Genomic DNA, 15,984 nt, shown 5'->3' with positions numbered 1-15,984 from the left:
TTGCTTGCTTCAATTATTACTCATTTGCTAAATTCCTTAGCGTGTGTGATCACGAGCTCCCATCTCCTCAGCCAAAATAGCTATCTTTTCGAAAAGAAGTTTCTGATTAATCTCACATAATGCTGCAATTTCAAACTCAGATAAGAAAAACAGATGTTTTTGGAGTTCCTGTTGTGGTGCAGCGGGTTAGGAATACGATTGCAGGTTACTGCAGAGATGCAGGTTCGATCCCTGGCCTGGCGCAATGGATTAAAGGATCTGGTGTTGACGCAGCTGCAACTTGGATTCAGCCCCTGGCCTAGGAACTTCCATATGCCTCCATTGCAGCCATAAAAAAGGGGGGGGGGAGGAAGAAAGAAAAATGGATGTTTTTCTGTCATCAGAGATGACTTCACATTGCTTTTCCCCGAACATTTTCTTTTGACATGTGATTTGTTACTCTTCATATTCAACTTGTTTTAGCTACTTCAAAATATAACTCTTCTTTCTTTCTGTGTGTCATGTTTTTGACACAATGAATATTTATTAAATGTTATATTGTGAACGCATTTTTGTGTATAAGATCAGTTCTGAGGTGAATGGAGAGATAGTGAAGGTATTAATAATAGAGAAGGATCGCTGGGAATTCGCTGGGTAAAAAGGAATTGCAGACGTCAAACTCAGGATTTACAGGATAAACACAGGGTGCAGCCCTGGGTACACCACATCTATTGCACAATATTCCGACTCTCTATGGCTATGCCTACTCCACCCATGCTGTATTCTAGAAGCTGCCCCAATGTGATGTGACCAGGCAAGATCCCTCACGCTTTTTAAACTCTGTGTTAAAATAGTAAAGCAAGTATAATTGCCCTGGGCTGGGATAGCCCTAAATAGAGCTGTGACCCCTCATTTCCATTTCTGAAACACCCTGTATTCTTGAAGTCCCTGAGGCCTCTTTGGTGGCCTAATTGCCTAGCTCTCCACTCAGTTTCCCTCCCAGACTTTTCATTCTGCAAAATCTCATTGTCCTTAGACCTGAATGCCTTCCTAGGTAGCTAAGTATTTAATAAAGAAACCCCAAAGTGAAGGGTGTGTTGTTATTTCCATGAAAGCATCAGTGTTTTTAAATCTGGGGCAGGGGGGTGGGGGGGTGGGGGGAAGACTGGATTTAGCTTATCTTCTTTATGTCGCTTGTATACCTTCATCAAAAATCTTTACTTTAGAAATTTGCAACTTCATGGTAAATATATTGACCCTATGTTGTTTCATCTACACACACATAGACACATATAGACTTAAAAACATTTTTTTTTTTTGGTTACCTCTCCCTTTATAAATTAAAAGTTCTAGAAGGTAGTAACAGGATTGTGTTTCTTAGTTCAGTCAGGAATTCAGGCAGCGGTTCTCAAGGGCAGGGTAAGAGAAGATATAGTGCCGTGACCCTTCCGCTTCTGATTTGCACAAGTGACTTTTGAGTTTTAGTGACTTCACATGTTGTCAACCTTCATTTTATGCTTTTAGAGAGTAGAGTGTTCCCTAAATTCTAGTCCACCTCTGGCCATTGAGCACTCTTAGCCTCAGCAAGAAGCCACTGAACCAGTCTGTCTAAGCTGTCAATTTCTCCATCTTTTCATCCTATCTGGAAAATTTGTTAGGAGAACAAAATGAGTCCATGCTCGAGACAGCACTTTGGGAAGTTTAATAACTAATTTCCATGTGAGATGGTATTGTTTATATCTCAGACCAGTTGTGAGAATTTTCAGAGACATTTGTCTTATAGAGGGGGAATAAAGGGTTTCTGCCTTGTTAGGAAAGATTACTTTGGTTTCTATTTAGGATGGCTATTACTGAAAGTGTACTTAGGATGTTTCTTTTTTTTAAATATATATATATATATGTATAATTATAGATGGGCTACACACCACTGCATGTGGGCTGCCACTATGGGAACATCAAGATCGTGAACTTCCTGCTCCAGCATTCTGCAAAAGTGAATGCCAAAACAAAGGTAAACTCCTTTCTCCTTTGTATCCAGCAAGTCATTGACTTTGTGTCCAAGGAAGGAGGAGTCATTTCTTCCATCTCCCTTTCGCAGAATGGGTACACGCCGTTACACCAAGCAGCCCAACAGGGACACACACATATAATCAACGTCCTGCTTCAGAACGATGCCTCACCCAACGAACTCACGGTGGTAAGAGTCGAGAGCCAGCTAAGGGAAGAGGAAAGAGATGGGCCTCGGTGCTGGTATCTTCTTAAATTTTTCATTGTGCACCAGGGTTGCTTTTTGATTTTCAATAGTAGGTGTAAACAGAGCATGGGAGGGAAAAGGACAATAACTGTATTGCTCTGAGCTGTCCAGAGAAAGAGAGAGATGTAATTAGTGTTTCCCACTTAAAAACTATGAATCAGGAATTCCCATCGTGGCTGAGCAGTTACAAACCCGACCAGTATCCATGTGGATTTGGGTTTGGTCCCTGGCCTTGATCAGTGGGTTAAGGATCCATCGTTGCCATGAGCTGTGGTGTAGGTCATAGAAGAGTCTCGGATCTAGTGTTACTGTGACTATAGTGTAGACCAGCAGCTGCAGCTCTGATTTGACCCTTAGCCTGGAAACCTCCGTGTGCCACAGGTGAGGCCCCCCAAAAGAAGAAAAAAAAAATGTAGCCCACCTAATTCTCGGGGCGGAGTCCCCTCACCTGTCTGCTTGTATCCTTCACAAGCATCCTATATTAATAAATGTACTTCTAAAAAAAAACCTCTGTGAATCAGAGCTCCCTTTTGATGCAACGTGTTAAGGATTTTGCATTGTCCCTGCAGCAGTTTGGGTCACTGCCATGGCACAGGTCCAGTCCCTGTCCTGGGAACTTTCACATGGCATAGGCACCGCCAAAAAAAAAAAAAAAAAAAACCTCAAAAAATTATGAATCCATTGCTGCTCAGTAGGAAGTCCATGTATAAGAAGCATGTGTTTGTTTCCTTAATTACTTAGAACATTAAAAATCCTCTCAAGGAGTTCCTGTTGTGGCTCAGCAGGTTAAGGACCCAACATTGTCTCTGTAGGTCTGTAAGATGCAGATTCAATCCCTGGTCTTACTAGGTTAGGTTAAGGATCCAACGTCGCCACAAGCTGTGGCTCAGATTTGGTGTTGCTGTGGCTGTGGTGCAGCTCTCATTCCATCCCTGGCCCAGGAATTTCCATATGCTGAAGCTGTGGTCCTAAAAAGAAAAAAAAAAAAAAGTCTCTTAGATTCTTCATTTAGTAGCCCAGACTGTGCTGTATGAGACTGAACAGGTTAGATGGGTTTGTACCAGGTCTGTCTTTCATGAAGTAGCATTTAGCATATGATGGCGGGAGGGGGCTGGGGACATTGCTACAGGCCAACTGTGTAGAAATGGATAGAGATAGGCTCAGAGACACATGGAGTGACGTGTAATTCCTGGTCTACGCTTCCCTCTTGCCAGAACGGGAATACTGCCCTGGCCATTGCCCGGAGGCTTGGCTACATCTCCGTGGTCGACACCCTGAAGGTGGTGACTGAAGAGACCATGACCACGACTGTAAGTAGCGGATGCTGGACCTTGTCACCCTGTTACCCCAGAGCCGGTGCTCAGACTATAGAATTTCCCAGGCTTTGGGGAGATGAACCATTTTCCCTCCATTCAGAGACTAATCGCCTATTTCCAAATGCTGTCACCTCGTTGATGGCTGTCAGCAAAGCAAAACTCTCATTTCTGATCAGAAGAAAACTTTCAAAACACTAAAAATACCTTTTTAAAAGTTATACTTTTAGGAGTTTCCTTTGTGGCTCAGCAGAAACAAATCTGACTAATATCCATGAGGATGCAGGTTCAATCCCTGGCGTTGCTCAGTGGGTTAAGGATCCAGCATTGCATTGAGCTGTGGTGTTGTAGGTCACAGATGCATCTGGGATCCCATGTTGCCGTGGCCGTGGCATAGGCCAGTGGCTACAGTTCTGATTCCACCCCTAGCCTGGGAACTTCCATATGCTGTGGGTATAGCCCTAAAATATATATATATATATAAAATAGTTTTTAAAAAAGCTTTTAGTTTTTATTTCTACGTAAAATTAAATGTGGAGTTCCCTGATGGCTCAGCCAGTTAGGGATCTTACATTGCCACTGCTGTGGCTTGGGTGGCTGCTGTAGCACTTACAAGTTCGGTCCCTGGCCTGGGAACTTCCACAGGCTGTGGGCACAGCCAAAACAAATTTTTTTTTAAAAAAAGGTAAATGTATTTCTTGGTTTACTTTGATAGAAAATATTATAATGAGATGAAGGCAAAAATGTTTTAACATCCTTCTTTAGTAATAGAGGTGTAAACTCTAAGTTGGTTCTTTAAAATATTTCAACTCATAAGTGATAATAGATACATTGGAATCATTCTTGTAAAAATATTTTTATGTTGTTAATAGAAACATGAGAGAGAGGATCAAAGTCAATTTTTATTTTTCAAAATCACTTTTTACCCCTGGAGTACTCACTCTACCTCATTCACCTGTTGGAGTTTTCATAGGAAAAACAATAGGGTATTTTATTACAACTTAAGGTAAATCTTTACCAGGAGGCCTTATTGCATCAGATACATTTTTATAAGCTCCCAGCCTCTAGGATAAGTCATTTCTTTTGAACCTCATCCTGTGCCTTTGAACTCCATCAGGATTTGGTCACTTTGGAATCAAGATATTGCACCATATCAGAGGCTTATTTGAGTTATTCCTGACTCTATGACTCAACACACAGGCCCGAGGTTGACTCCATTCACTGTAAATTTAGGTCTCTGCAACACTTGGAATTATTAGCTGTGCTTTCTTTTCTCATCCACCCACCCTTCCATCATGAAGAAGGCATGGTCACATCTACACTGGATTCACAGTGGCCCAGATTCACTGTGCTTCACAGAAAACATTACGGCTTGAGGAACTCTGTCACTACCTGCCTGTTGAGTTATTAGGCCATGTATAGGTTTGAGAAACTAAAAATTCAGCTTGCTGATCACAAAAGAGAGCTTTTGTGATTTGCAAAAGAGAAAACAGTAACATTGACAAAAGCAATGGTTGTCAACCAGGTCACATTTCCATCTTCAAGATATAGTTTGAACAGAGATGAATTCCCACATATGGCTTTTATATGCCGCTTGAATAATTCATTATCTTAAAATCTACTATTCTCAAGAAAAGAGCTTAAATAAATAATGTTTATTTTTAGACATGCCATGTAATTCTCTCTAGGGTTGGGAAGGAGAAAAGAACAAGGTATTAAACAATGGTGAAGTGTCACGATGCTGTAAAAGATTTGAGCAGTAAATATACGAGACTTCTGTTTCAATGTTAGAGAATTGAAAATGGTATAATCGTTCAAAATATAAATCTTATTTGATTGAAGGGAAATGACTTTGTCACCCAGTAGGGAAGTTCACAATGTTTCTCTGATATCAAAAAAAAAAAAAAGGCTTGGACTTCCTATTGTGGCACAATGGTTAACGAATCCAACTAGGAACCATGAGGTTGCAGGTTCAATCCCTGGCCTTGCTCAGCAGGTTAAGGATCCGGCGTTGCCATGAGCTGTGATGTAGGTTGCAGGCGCAGCTCAGATCCCACATTGCTGTGGCTGTGGTGTAGGCTGGCAGCTACAGCTCCAATTAGACCCCTAGCCTGGGAACCTCCATATGCCACGGGTGTGGCCCCAGAAAAGACAAAAAAAAAAAGGAAAAAAGAAAAAAGCCTTAGGAGGAGTTTCCACTGTGGTGCAATGGGAGATCAGCCTCAGGAAATGCACAGAAAGAAAAGGGTTTTAAGGCTAGGGTTCCTAGTCAAAAAATGCATGGGAGTCATGCTATTTCTCACTCAACGTCATCAGCTAACTTAGTGATTTTCTGCCAGAGAGAAAAGCCTCAGGCTTAATAGGAAGTGTTGAAATCCTTACCACCTAGTCCATCATTGTAGTATTTGAGACTTTAAGCTGAGGCACCACCTTGACAGCCCTGCCTATGCAGTTACATATTGTCTAACTTGGACACGCCAGACACAGTTCCCAGTGGAGTCCATGATCTGCCACTGACTAAGCAGAACAGAACCTCTATGACACGTGGATCTGTGTACAGCCCCTTATGGAAGCTCCAGCAGCCACGGCCTCCATAAGCAGACATCAGTTTTTCAGAAACCTTAACTATAAGACTGTAAATTAGGTAGGAATGCCATGCTCAATGTGGCACATCTGAGAAGGATGCTTTAGTTAATGACATTATGATCATGGCAGAGTAGAAAATGGAGGGGCTAGAAGCTGATAATCAAAAGATATGAATGAAGATATTTAAGTTGCGTTGTTTAAAGTTCCCTCAGTAACCATGAGCTAGGTGCATCTTTCACTGAGATACTGGTTTTTAGTAGCATTTGCTCTAAAGGGAACCGGAGCTCCCTGGAGAAACGACAAAATCTAGAACTGGGGCGGAAAATATACAGGGTGAACCTGGAACATCTCATAGTGCCAGCAAGTAAGGACCCTTCTTTTCTACCCGCCCCCCTCGCCATAAGATAAATAAGTAAATAAATAAATAAACACACATACACAAAATGATGGGATCTGTTAAAGGGACACAGGAATCAACTGAAAGAGTTCACAAAGGCCAAAGCTGGAACAATTTGAACAAAAGAAATAAATAAAATAGTATTGGGGTATAGTGCAAAGTGTAAAATGAATATCCAGCCAAAAAAAAAAAAGGAGTTCCCTGGTGGCCTAGCAGATTAAGGATCCGTCATTGATCCCCAGCCCAGGAACTTCTGCATGCCTTGGGCATGGCCAAAATAAATAAAATAAAATAAAACAAAAATCCATGAGTCCATACTGACACATATAAATAACGAATACATAGGGAAGAAGAGGCAAATTTCTCAGATATAAGAATTTCAAATATTTTATGAAAGTACTTTACCCTCAAGGAGGTAGAACATGATTCCCTACTGCTAAAGTGCGTCTGATTATAGCAACTTCCCTCCAAAGCAAACAGTATGGGGTGGGGGTGGGGAATAGAGTAACCACAATGAAGAAAACGGGCAAACACTACTTCTGCCATATGACCAAGCACAACTTCAACACTGGTAAATCATACTGATGGTACATACCCTTGATGTGATGTGATATGATGTCATGTGATGAAAATGGCATTTTTCCACAATGTTCTTCCTCCCCCAAACATATATCCCAAGTCTAATCAATGAGAAAAACATAAAATAAATCCCAGTGAAGGGACATTCTACAAAACACCTGGCCAGTGCACCTCAAAACTGTCAGGGTCATTAAAAACAAGGAAAGTTTAAGAAGCTGTCGTGGTCATAGAAGCCTAAGGAGATTGACAGCTAAAGATAACCTGGTGTCCTGGATGGGATGCTAGAACAGGAAAAGGATAGTTGGTTAAAAACTAAGGAAATCTGTAAAAAATACAGATTTTAATAAACAATAATATATCAATATTGGTTCATTCATTTGACAAGGGTACATGCTAAGATGTGTTAATAATAGGGTAAACTGGGGAAACACTCTATACTATCCTCACAACTTTTCTGTCAATCTAAAACTGTTCTAATATAGAATATTTTTTGAAAATGTCCAATTGCAACATTGCATGTTGGAAAAAACACCAAATAATGTTTTATTCCAATATGACTTGTACCATTAGTCTTTCATATGTTCAGATTGAAAGAGGGACTCATTTTAAAACTAAAATATATTAAGTCATTAGTATTTTCTGGCAAGTAATATTGTCAGTGTCTTTTGGGTGGATACAATCTATATAGATAAAAAGTCATCCAAGAGCAAGGAAAAGATTCCGTGAGGTCTTTGCTCTGTAATATACCATTCTTTAAAATTTTGTGGAGGTTACGACTAGTGTCCCTGAGGATATGGATTTGAACCCTTGTTTCGCTCAGTGAGTTAAGGATCCAACATTGCTGTAAGCAGTGGTGTAGGTCAAAAAAATGGCTTGGATTCCTAGGTTGCTGTGGCTGTAGCATATACGGGCCGCTGCAGTTCCAATTCAACCCCTAGCCTGGGAACTTCCATGTGCCATAGGTATGGCCCTAAAAATAAAAAACAAAAATTTGTGGAGGTTAAAATTATCAGATCAATGCATTACCTCTAAAATAGTTGCTGCATACAGTTATAAAATTGTGTAATTTGGAGTTCCTGTCATGGTGCCATGGTTAACAAATCCAACTGGTAACCATGAGGTTGCAGGTTTGTGGGATGGTGGCTACAGTTCCAATTCAACCCCTAGCCTGGGAACTTCCATATGCCGTGGGAGCAGCTCTAGAAAAGGCAAAAAGACAAAAAAAAAAAAATGTAATTTATGGAATTTTAGTATTTTGATTTGTTCCAAAAATTAAAATGTACACACAGGAGGGGAAAACAAAATAAGTGGATGGCTTGGCACAAGCGAAAAAGGCGTATTTCTCACCTTTCATTTGGCTTATCTTCAGCCAAGAGTTTTAGTGGAAAGGGATGGCAGGTTCATCAGACCATGAAAAAGTGTAGCAATGGCCTAAGAGAGGCAATATTTTCTCTTTAACTTTGAAATGCTTTACTAGGGACCTAAACCTTTTAAGCTGGTGTGTTTTGCTGCTAAAATTCTTCCACCTTGTATTCATTCTTTTTCATGTATATGGTGAGGAACTTAGTGCCATGAAGAGGCAATTTCGATGGCATTTTATATGCGGGGGCTTCAAGATAGTCACCACATGAATCCCACAGTAAACTAAGTGATTAATTCAGGAAGAAATAAATAGTCTCATTATAATGTGCAGTCTGCTCACACTAAAGTGATTGCTTTTTTTTCTTTTTGTTACTAGACTATCATAGAGAAGCACAAAATGAATGTTCCGGAAACGATGAATGAAGTTCTTGATATGTCTGATGATGAAGGTATGAAAATCTCCTCTGAGTTCATCGTAGCAGAGAGTGACTATGTATTTGTTTCCTGAAGAAAGTTCATTGCAAAAAATGTTTTTAGAAGCATTAATATATTTTGTTGTCGTATCAAGGTATGCATTTTTCACACTCACGTTGTTCACTTAAATCATGCAGTTCGTAAAGCCAACGCCCCTGAAATGCTCAGTGATGGCGAATATATCTCAGATGTTGAAGAAGGTATTTGTGAACTTCTCTTGTGATAAAATCTAACTACCAACTTTATCTTCCATTTCTTATCTTTAAAATGTAACCCTTCCTTGAGTTACTAACTTTTCATTTTATCTTGCGATTATTAATTAATGTGTCATTTAAACAACATGTATTTGGTATCATTGACTGTCTTCTTTCAGTCTCTTCAAATCTTCTCTCCTTGAACCCATTTTCCAACTTGAAAATACAAGTGGCGCTAATTCTCTGGATTACTTTCTTTCTGTTTCTGTTGTTTACTTTTGAAAATCTAAAAAGGAAAATCTGATTTATGGTTATATTTAATATACTTTTTAAATAAGTAAAAGAAGGTTTATAGGGAAGGGATTAAATGCCCATTTGAAGATGGACTCTAAGGTTTGCAGGAATAGCTGCTTTTGAGCCTGAACCAGCAATGAAAACCCAAACTGACCAGAACTGCTCTCAAAATATGAATTTTCAATATTGATTTCATGAAAGAGGCAAAATATAGATGATTATATCTATTCTTCATGAGCTTAAAACAAACTATTAGTTTTCTGTCTTACGTAAAAATCAGTGCATTTGACCAGGTCATGATATATAGATGTATTAGAGTGACATCTTTTTTGTTAATTGGAAAACTAGCCTTTTTTCAGTGCATACATTTGATAAAGATGGCAAGTGTTGATGTTTTACTGAAATAATGGGATATTCACTTAGAGTAGAATTTGTATTATATTTATGTTTCTTTTCTGCATCGTTCGTCTCTCCCAGATGATGTTCTATCTTATGACATCTCCATTTGCCATCTTTTATGTCATATTTTTCTCTTGGGTCAGTCTTAATATGGCTAGTCTTTCTCTGCCTCTAGGTAATCTTCGCTATTGTAATTATTGGTTCCTTTTTTGATTTGCACAAATTTCATTGGAAACCTAAATAGTGGGAAAGCCTACCTGAGCCAAAGTCACTTAAACTTTTTCAGGGTCCAATGGATGCCAAGTAAAAGTACATTGTGGCTGGGGATAGCCTGCCTAGGAGAGCTAATGTCTTGATGGTCATTTAGGGACCTGAACTTACCTGTCTCCTTGTGAATGTTGTTTTGATAAATATTAAAGGCTTCTACTCATCATCTTTTCTTTATTTTTCTGTAAAACTGTTCTTTTCTTTATTTTTCTGTAAAATCCACTATATGTTTACTCTTTTATCCCCCAGTGGATAATATTTGTATCATCTCTAGGATTCTACAATTCATATTATATTGCTGTCATATTATATTTCAGTGCTTTCTTATGCCACATTTTCAGAATAATTTCTCATGTGCAGAAGATAAAATTTTCTTCAAAAATGCATACGCACACAAGAGATGATGCCCAAAGAACATTTGCAAATGAAATTATTATTAAATGTAATATGACAATTGCAAACCTAAACATTTGCTAGTTTTCTAACAAAATATCCTAAAATTGCTGGATTGATGAGAGGCCAAGTTTGAATGGACCATATAATAACTTTATATATGTGCTAACTCATTTCCTAAAAGAGGAAATTTTTAATCTCTTTATTTGAAGATAATTCATTTAGCTGCTTAATTAGAAATGGCAATTATTTCCATTAGGTTTTTTTCAGCTTGGGAATTTGAAATCAATAAGCAAATTTAAATTTTCATTTTATCTTTCTTTAAATTTAGCCCCTGCTTTATGGATGTGTCCATGGGCTGTTGGATTCAAATGGCTCTTGATTTCATAATGTTGTAAATTTAATGTGGAAAGGGGGTTGGTTAAAGGTCACTTAATCAGAATCACCACCACCTTCTGCTGGAATTCCCTCTGTAAAAACCTCTGGAGATCCTCCACCCAAATGCCTCAATGATGGGAATTCCCTAATTCCCAGACTGCAAACAACCCTGACTTTAAATTTTCTTCATTTGATTGAGTGTCTTTGTCATTGATTCAAGCTCTGATGTACTTGGCACTCTTTAGAACAAAATCTTGCCTCTTTCATATGACAATCTTTCAGGATATTTAAAACACTTTTCATATTTCTTCTCAGTGTTCTTTTTCCCTCCTGGTCCATTTCCAGTGTACATTCTAGTGTGTCTTTATCCATCTCAAACTGAGCTGGCCAGAACCGAACACTTTATTCTAGGTATAGTCTGATCAAAGCAGAGTGTACCAGGGCTATTGCTTTGTCCATGGAAGATATGAAAAATTTATCATTTGAAGATTAAGATATTTTGAGCTTATAATATATACTTACTTGACTCTTGTTAATATTACTGTCAGCTAATGTCCCTAAATTTTGCTTTCATGAAGCATGGAACCTCCCAGGCCTGGGATTGAATCTGAGTCTCAGCTTTGACCTATGCCACAGCTGAAGCAACACTGGCCCATTTTAACCCCCTGTGCTTATCAGTGGGATCAAACCCGAATCTCCATAGCAACCCAAGCTGCTACAATTGGATTCTTAACCCACTGTGCCACATCAGGAACTCCAACATTATTAGCCCTTTATCACATATTTGTATCATTCTCTGTTGCATGAAGTAGCATTTCTATTTTATTCCAAATCCCACAACAAATCATTTTGAAATGTCAAGTCTAAAAGGATCCCTACAACTTTAATCATGCTCTTTACTTTTGACTCATTGGCCTGGTAGTCTGGCCAGAGCTTTGCCACCATGGTTTGATTTGGTCCTGCCTTTTGCATGAAGCCCTTACGGATAGAGGCAAACATTTATTTCCATGAAATCACAGCATGTTATGAATCTCTCTCTCTAAGGACTAATAATGTCTTTAGGTATCCCAGGTACTAAGAAAATCAGCAGCTTTTGTTTTTTTTTTTTTGGTCTTTTTGCCTTTTCTAGGGCCGCTCCCGCAGCATGTGGAGGTTCTTATGCTAGGGGTCTAATCAGAGCTGTAGCTGCCGGCCTTTGCCAGAGCCACAGCAATGCGGGATCTGAGCTGCGTCTGTGACCTATACCACAGCTCACGGCAACGCCGGATCCTTAACCCGCTGAGCGAGGTCAGGATCGAACCTGCAACCTCATGGTTCCTAGTTGGATTCGTTAACCACTGCGCCACGACGGGAACTCCAGAAAATCAGCAGCTTTTAAAAAAACAAGTAAAAATAATAATCTATGATGCTGGTTTTTCTCAAGAAAGAAAGGATGAGTTTGTCATATGGGAAAATATAATTGTGATTCTAAATGATAAAAATCAAATGACAATTAAGGTAACTGTGCCGCATTTCCTTCTCTTTTTTCTTTTTTATTTGCTTTTTCCTTCTCTTTCTCTTTTTTCTTTGGTCCACTATGAGAAATTAGTTTAGCTGAATAAATGTTTGGATTCATTTCTCAAAAAAAAAAAAAGTTCAGGAAAACAAGGCTAGAAAATGTTAGCAATTAATGGCCTAAGGGAACGATGGAGCCAAGTTAGAGAGTAGAACAAAGGTTGAAATATCACAATATGTTTAAGGCAGGTGATAAGCCCTCATGTTATACGGGTAGGGGTTAAGCAGAGATCCTTAGAGGGCCAGACTGCTTCACAGATATCTTGGTGCTCTACTTCCTTCTTCCCCAGAAAGTGTGTTCCATGCATGGAAAATTAATATACATGTAAAATCAATGTTGATTCCAGTCCTACTTGGAGCCTTATGTTTTGTAATCCAGTGTGTAACTGAAAAGAAAGAAAAATACTACTCAGCCACTAAAAAAGAATGAAATAATAACATTTGCACCAACATGGATGCAACTAGAGACTCTCATACTAAGTGAGGTTAAGTCAGAAAGAGAAAGACAGATACCATAGGATATCACTTATATGCGGAATCTAAAATGTGGCATAGTTGAACCTATCTACAGAACGGAAGCAAACTCACAAACATGGAGAACAGATTTGTGGTTGCTAAGGGAGAGGGGTAGCGAGTGGGATGGGCAGGGAGTTTGGCATTAGTAGATGCAAACTATTACACTTAGAAAGAATGGGCAATGAAGTCCTGCTGTACAGCACAGGGAACTGTGTCCAATCATTTTTGATAGAACATGATGGTAGATAATATGTGAAAAAGAATGTGAAGAATATATATATATATATGTATGTATGAATGACTGGGTCACTTTGCTGTACAGCAGAAATGGACAGAACATTGTAAATCAACTATAATTTTAAAAAGAAAGAAAAGATGAAGTTGGCAAAGAAGAGGAAGAATGGGAAGACAGAAAAGGGGGAGAGGAAGGAGGGAGGGAGGGAGGAAGGAAGGAAAGACAGAAAAAGGAAAGAAATTGAGATTAAGATTCAAGTTGTTGTGAATTCCCATCGTGGCTCAGTGGTAACAAGCCTGACTAGTATCCATGAGGACTCAGGTTCAATCCCTGGTCTGGCTTAGTGGGTTAAGGATCCGGCATTGCCATGAGCTGTGGTGTAGGTCACAGATGTGGCTCAGATCCTGCATTGCTTGGGCTGTGGTGTAGACCCCTAGCCTGAGAACTTCCACATGCTGTGGCTGCGGCCCTAAAAAAAAAAAAAAAAAAGACAGAAAAATAAGGATTCAAGTTGTCTTGAAGTCTTCCAAGAGACTTCACCCTTGGCTTTTGTTTAACACTGATTTCAAATTGTAAATACCCATAAAATGTATTTTGAAAATTTAAAAACATGTATAGTAGTGTAAACTTGCAAAACTCTAGTGGGTGGGGTTACAGTAATAGATTTAAAGAACTGTTGATGGGACCTAATGAGAACTGGAATTAAGCCATGGAAAGGAAGAAGCAAAAGGGCAGTGCTGTGAAATGCAACTCTGCTGAACAGCTTTACAAGACAACTGGGTGAGACAGCCCTGCTGGGAAGCATTATTTAATTCTCAGCTGCGCAATCTCTTTTAGTATCAAATGCAGACACTCAATAGTAAAAGAAAAAGCAAGAGTCTAGGAGTTCCCTGGTGGCTCAGTGGGTTAAGGATCCAGTGTTGTCACAGCAGTGGCTCCAGTCACTGCTGTGGTGTGGGTTCGATCCCTGGCCCAGGAACTTCAGCATGCCATGGGCATGGCCACAAAAAACAACAACAACAAAAAACCCTAATGATTAATTCTTTAAGGAAATTTTTCAAGACAAAAGGCAAATATCCTGTTTAAAGCCTACAAGCAAATTCATTCAGAGAATTGACTATAGTTGGAAAACATTGTAACGATTGCAATAAAAAGTATCCAGGCCAGTGATGTTTAATTACATTCACATTTTTACATTCACTATACCTTTCAAAGCAGGAATATTTTATAAAACTGAGAGAAAACTTTAAATTGTCAAGCTGGTGCTCAAAAGTACATAAAGGTTGATTATAACAAGTTCCATTTCAAAGGAAAAGACCTTGAAAGGAGGGGCAGGGAGTTTCCTAGGTATGTTGATAAACTCACTGATGCTTTGTTGAATCTTTCAAGTTTTTACGTAAGTAACATACCTAACAATGTGATTTTGCTGTTTCCTGATAGAAAATGGATGAAATACTAATGTATGGAATTTATTTCATGATAAAACAGTTTTCACTGATACTGTGAAATATGGACTCTTCTTTCTAGCCCTGCAAAATCCCATATTGAACAAATCATTTTAGACATGGAATGTGACTATTCTGGCCACTTACATTATTGTAGAAACTGACAGATGTACCAAATCATCTCTGTGCACATCAAAAAGAAAAGTAAGAAGGAGTCTAAATACATGAGTTATAGAAATAATTATCAGGGAATTCCCATTGTGGCTCAGTGGGTTAAGAGCCCCACTAGTATCCCCGAGTATGAGGGTTCGATTCCTGGTCTCACTCAGTGGATTAAGGATCCAGCATTGCCACAAGCTACAGCGTAGATCACAGATGCGGCTTGGATCTGGTGCTGCTACAGCTGTGCAGGCCTCAGCTGCAGCTCCGATTTGACCCCTAGCCTGGGAACTCCCATATGCCACAGGTGTGGCCCTGAAAAGAAAAAAAAAGAAAAACAATTATCAGATAAGTGTAGTTTGAGATATAATAAAGCACTAAGATTTCATTAGCTATTAGGGTGACATGAAGGGTGAGGAGATCCTGGCTAAGCACATCTTTGTACTAAATTCAATGACTAATGGAAGCCCCAGCAAAGAAAAATCCACAGATTTCAAAGAACTTGCAAGGGCAGGTCAGTATCACACAGCCCAAGCTCTGCATTATGCTGATGAGGAATTAAAGGCCAAATAAATGTTGAGTGACTTGCCAACCAGGTTAGTAGCAGGTAGGATGAGAAGGCAGATCAGACTGTCAGTGGCATTAGGTCATCTCTTTCATAGCTCCTCTAATGTGATCTGTCTTCTTATGTACAGAACCGAAGGATGAATTTTTTTTTAAGCTTCGCAAAAGAAAATGTGTGCTTAGGGAGTTCCCTGGTGGCTCAATGGGTTAAGGATCTGATATTGTCACCACTGTGGCACGGGTTTGATCCCTAGCATGGGAACTTCCTCAAGGTAATAATAATTAATTTTTTAAGTCCTTAATGAAACTACAAGAGATGGTGCTCCCGACCATCTTGGCAAAAGGAATATGCGGACCAAGATGCAAGTTCACATAAAATAAATACAAACATAATTAGAATCAATTTTAAGAACTCAAGGCAAGTGGTTTTAGTAAGCATATGCACATATTCTCCATTAGGGGAGAATAAGTAGAATTGGACTTGGCACATTCTGAAATTACTTTGGGAAACTGAAAGCTGGCTATCAGGGAAATGCCCTGTAGGACTTCTTCCCACCGAGTGCTTAGGGCTCTCCTACTGATCTCCTAGTCATCCTAATAAATAAATTAGACTACTGTGTCTTTAGCTTTAGAAATCTGGAA

The 15,984-nt window shown here is 39.2% G+C and overlaps 1 protein-coding gene across 51 annotated transcripts in view; it reads left to right on the top strand.

Moving 5' to 3' along the window:
* Window positions 1-15,984, top strand: part of ANK3 (ankyrin 3) — a 777,589-nt gene that overhangs the window by 628,327 nt on the left and 133,278 nt on the right. For 36 of the 51 annotated variants that reach the window (NM_001445066.1, NM_001445069.1, XM_084992838.1 and 33 more), the window contains 4 exon segments: window positions 1,892-1,990; window positions 2,078-2,176; window positions 3,448-3,543; window positions 8,847-8,919. In NM_001445066.1, the coding sequence (NP_001431995.1) occupies window positions 1,892-1,990; window positions 2,078-2,176; window positions 3,448-3,543; window positions 8,847-8,919 (367 nt within the window). 51 annotated transcript variants of the gene reach the window in all.

The sequence above is a fragment of the Sus scrofa genome, chromosome 14, assembly GCF_054392235.1.
Source record: "Sus scrofa isolate SSC_HxYL_T2T_F1_AM1 chromosome 14, Sscrofa_HxYL_maternal_Yorkshire_Landrace_v2.0, whole genome shotgun sequence".
Taxonomy (NCBI): domain Eukaryota; kingdom Metazoa; phylum Chordata; class Mammalia; order Artiodactyla; family Suidae; genus Sus; species Sus scrofa.
This window is presented reverse-complemented; position numbering and strand designations above follow the sequence as displayed.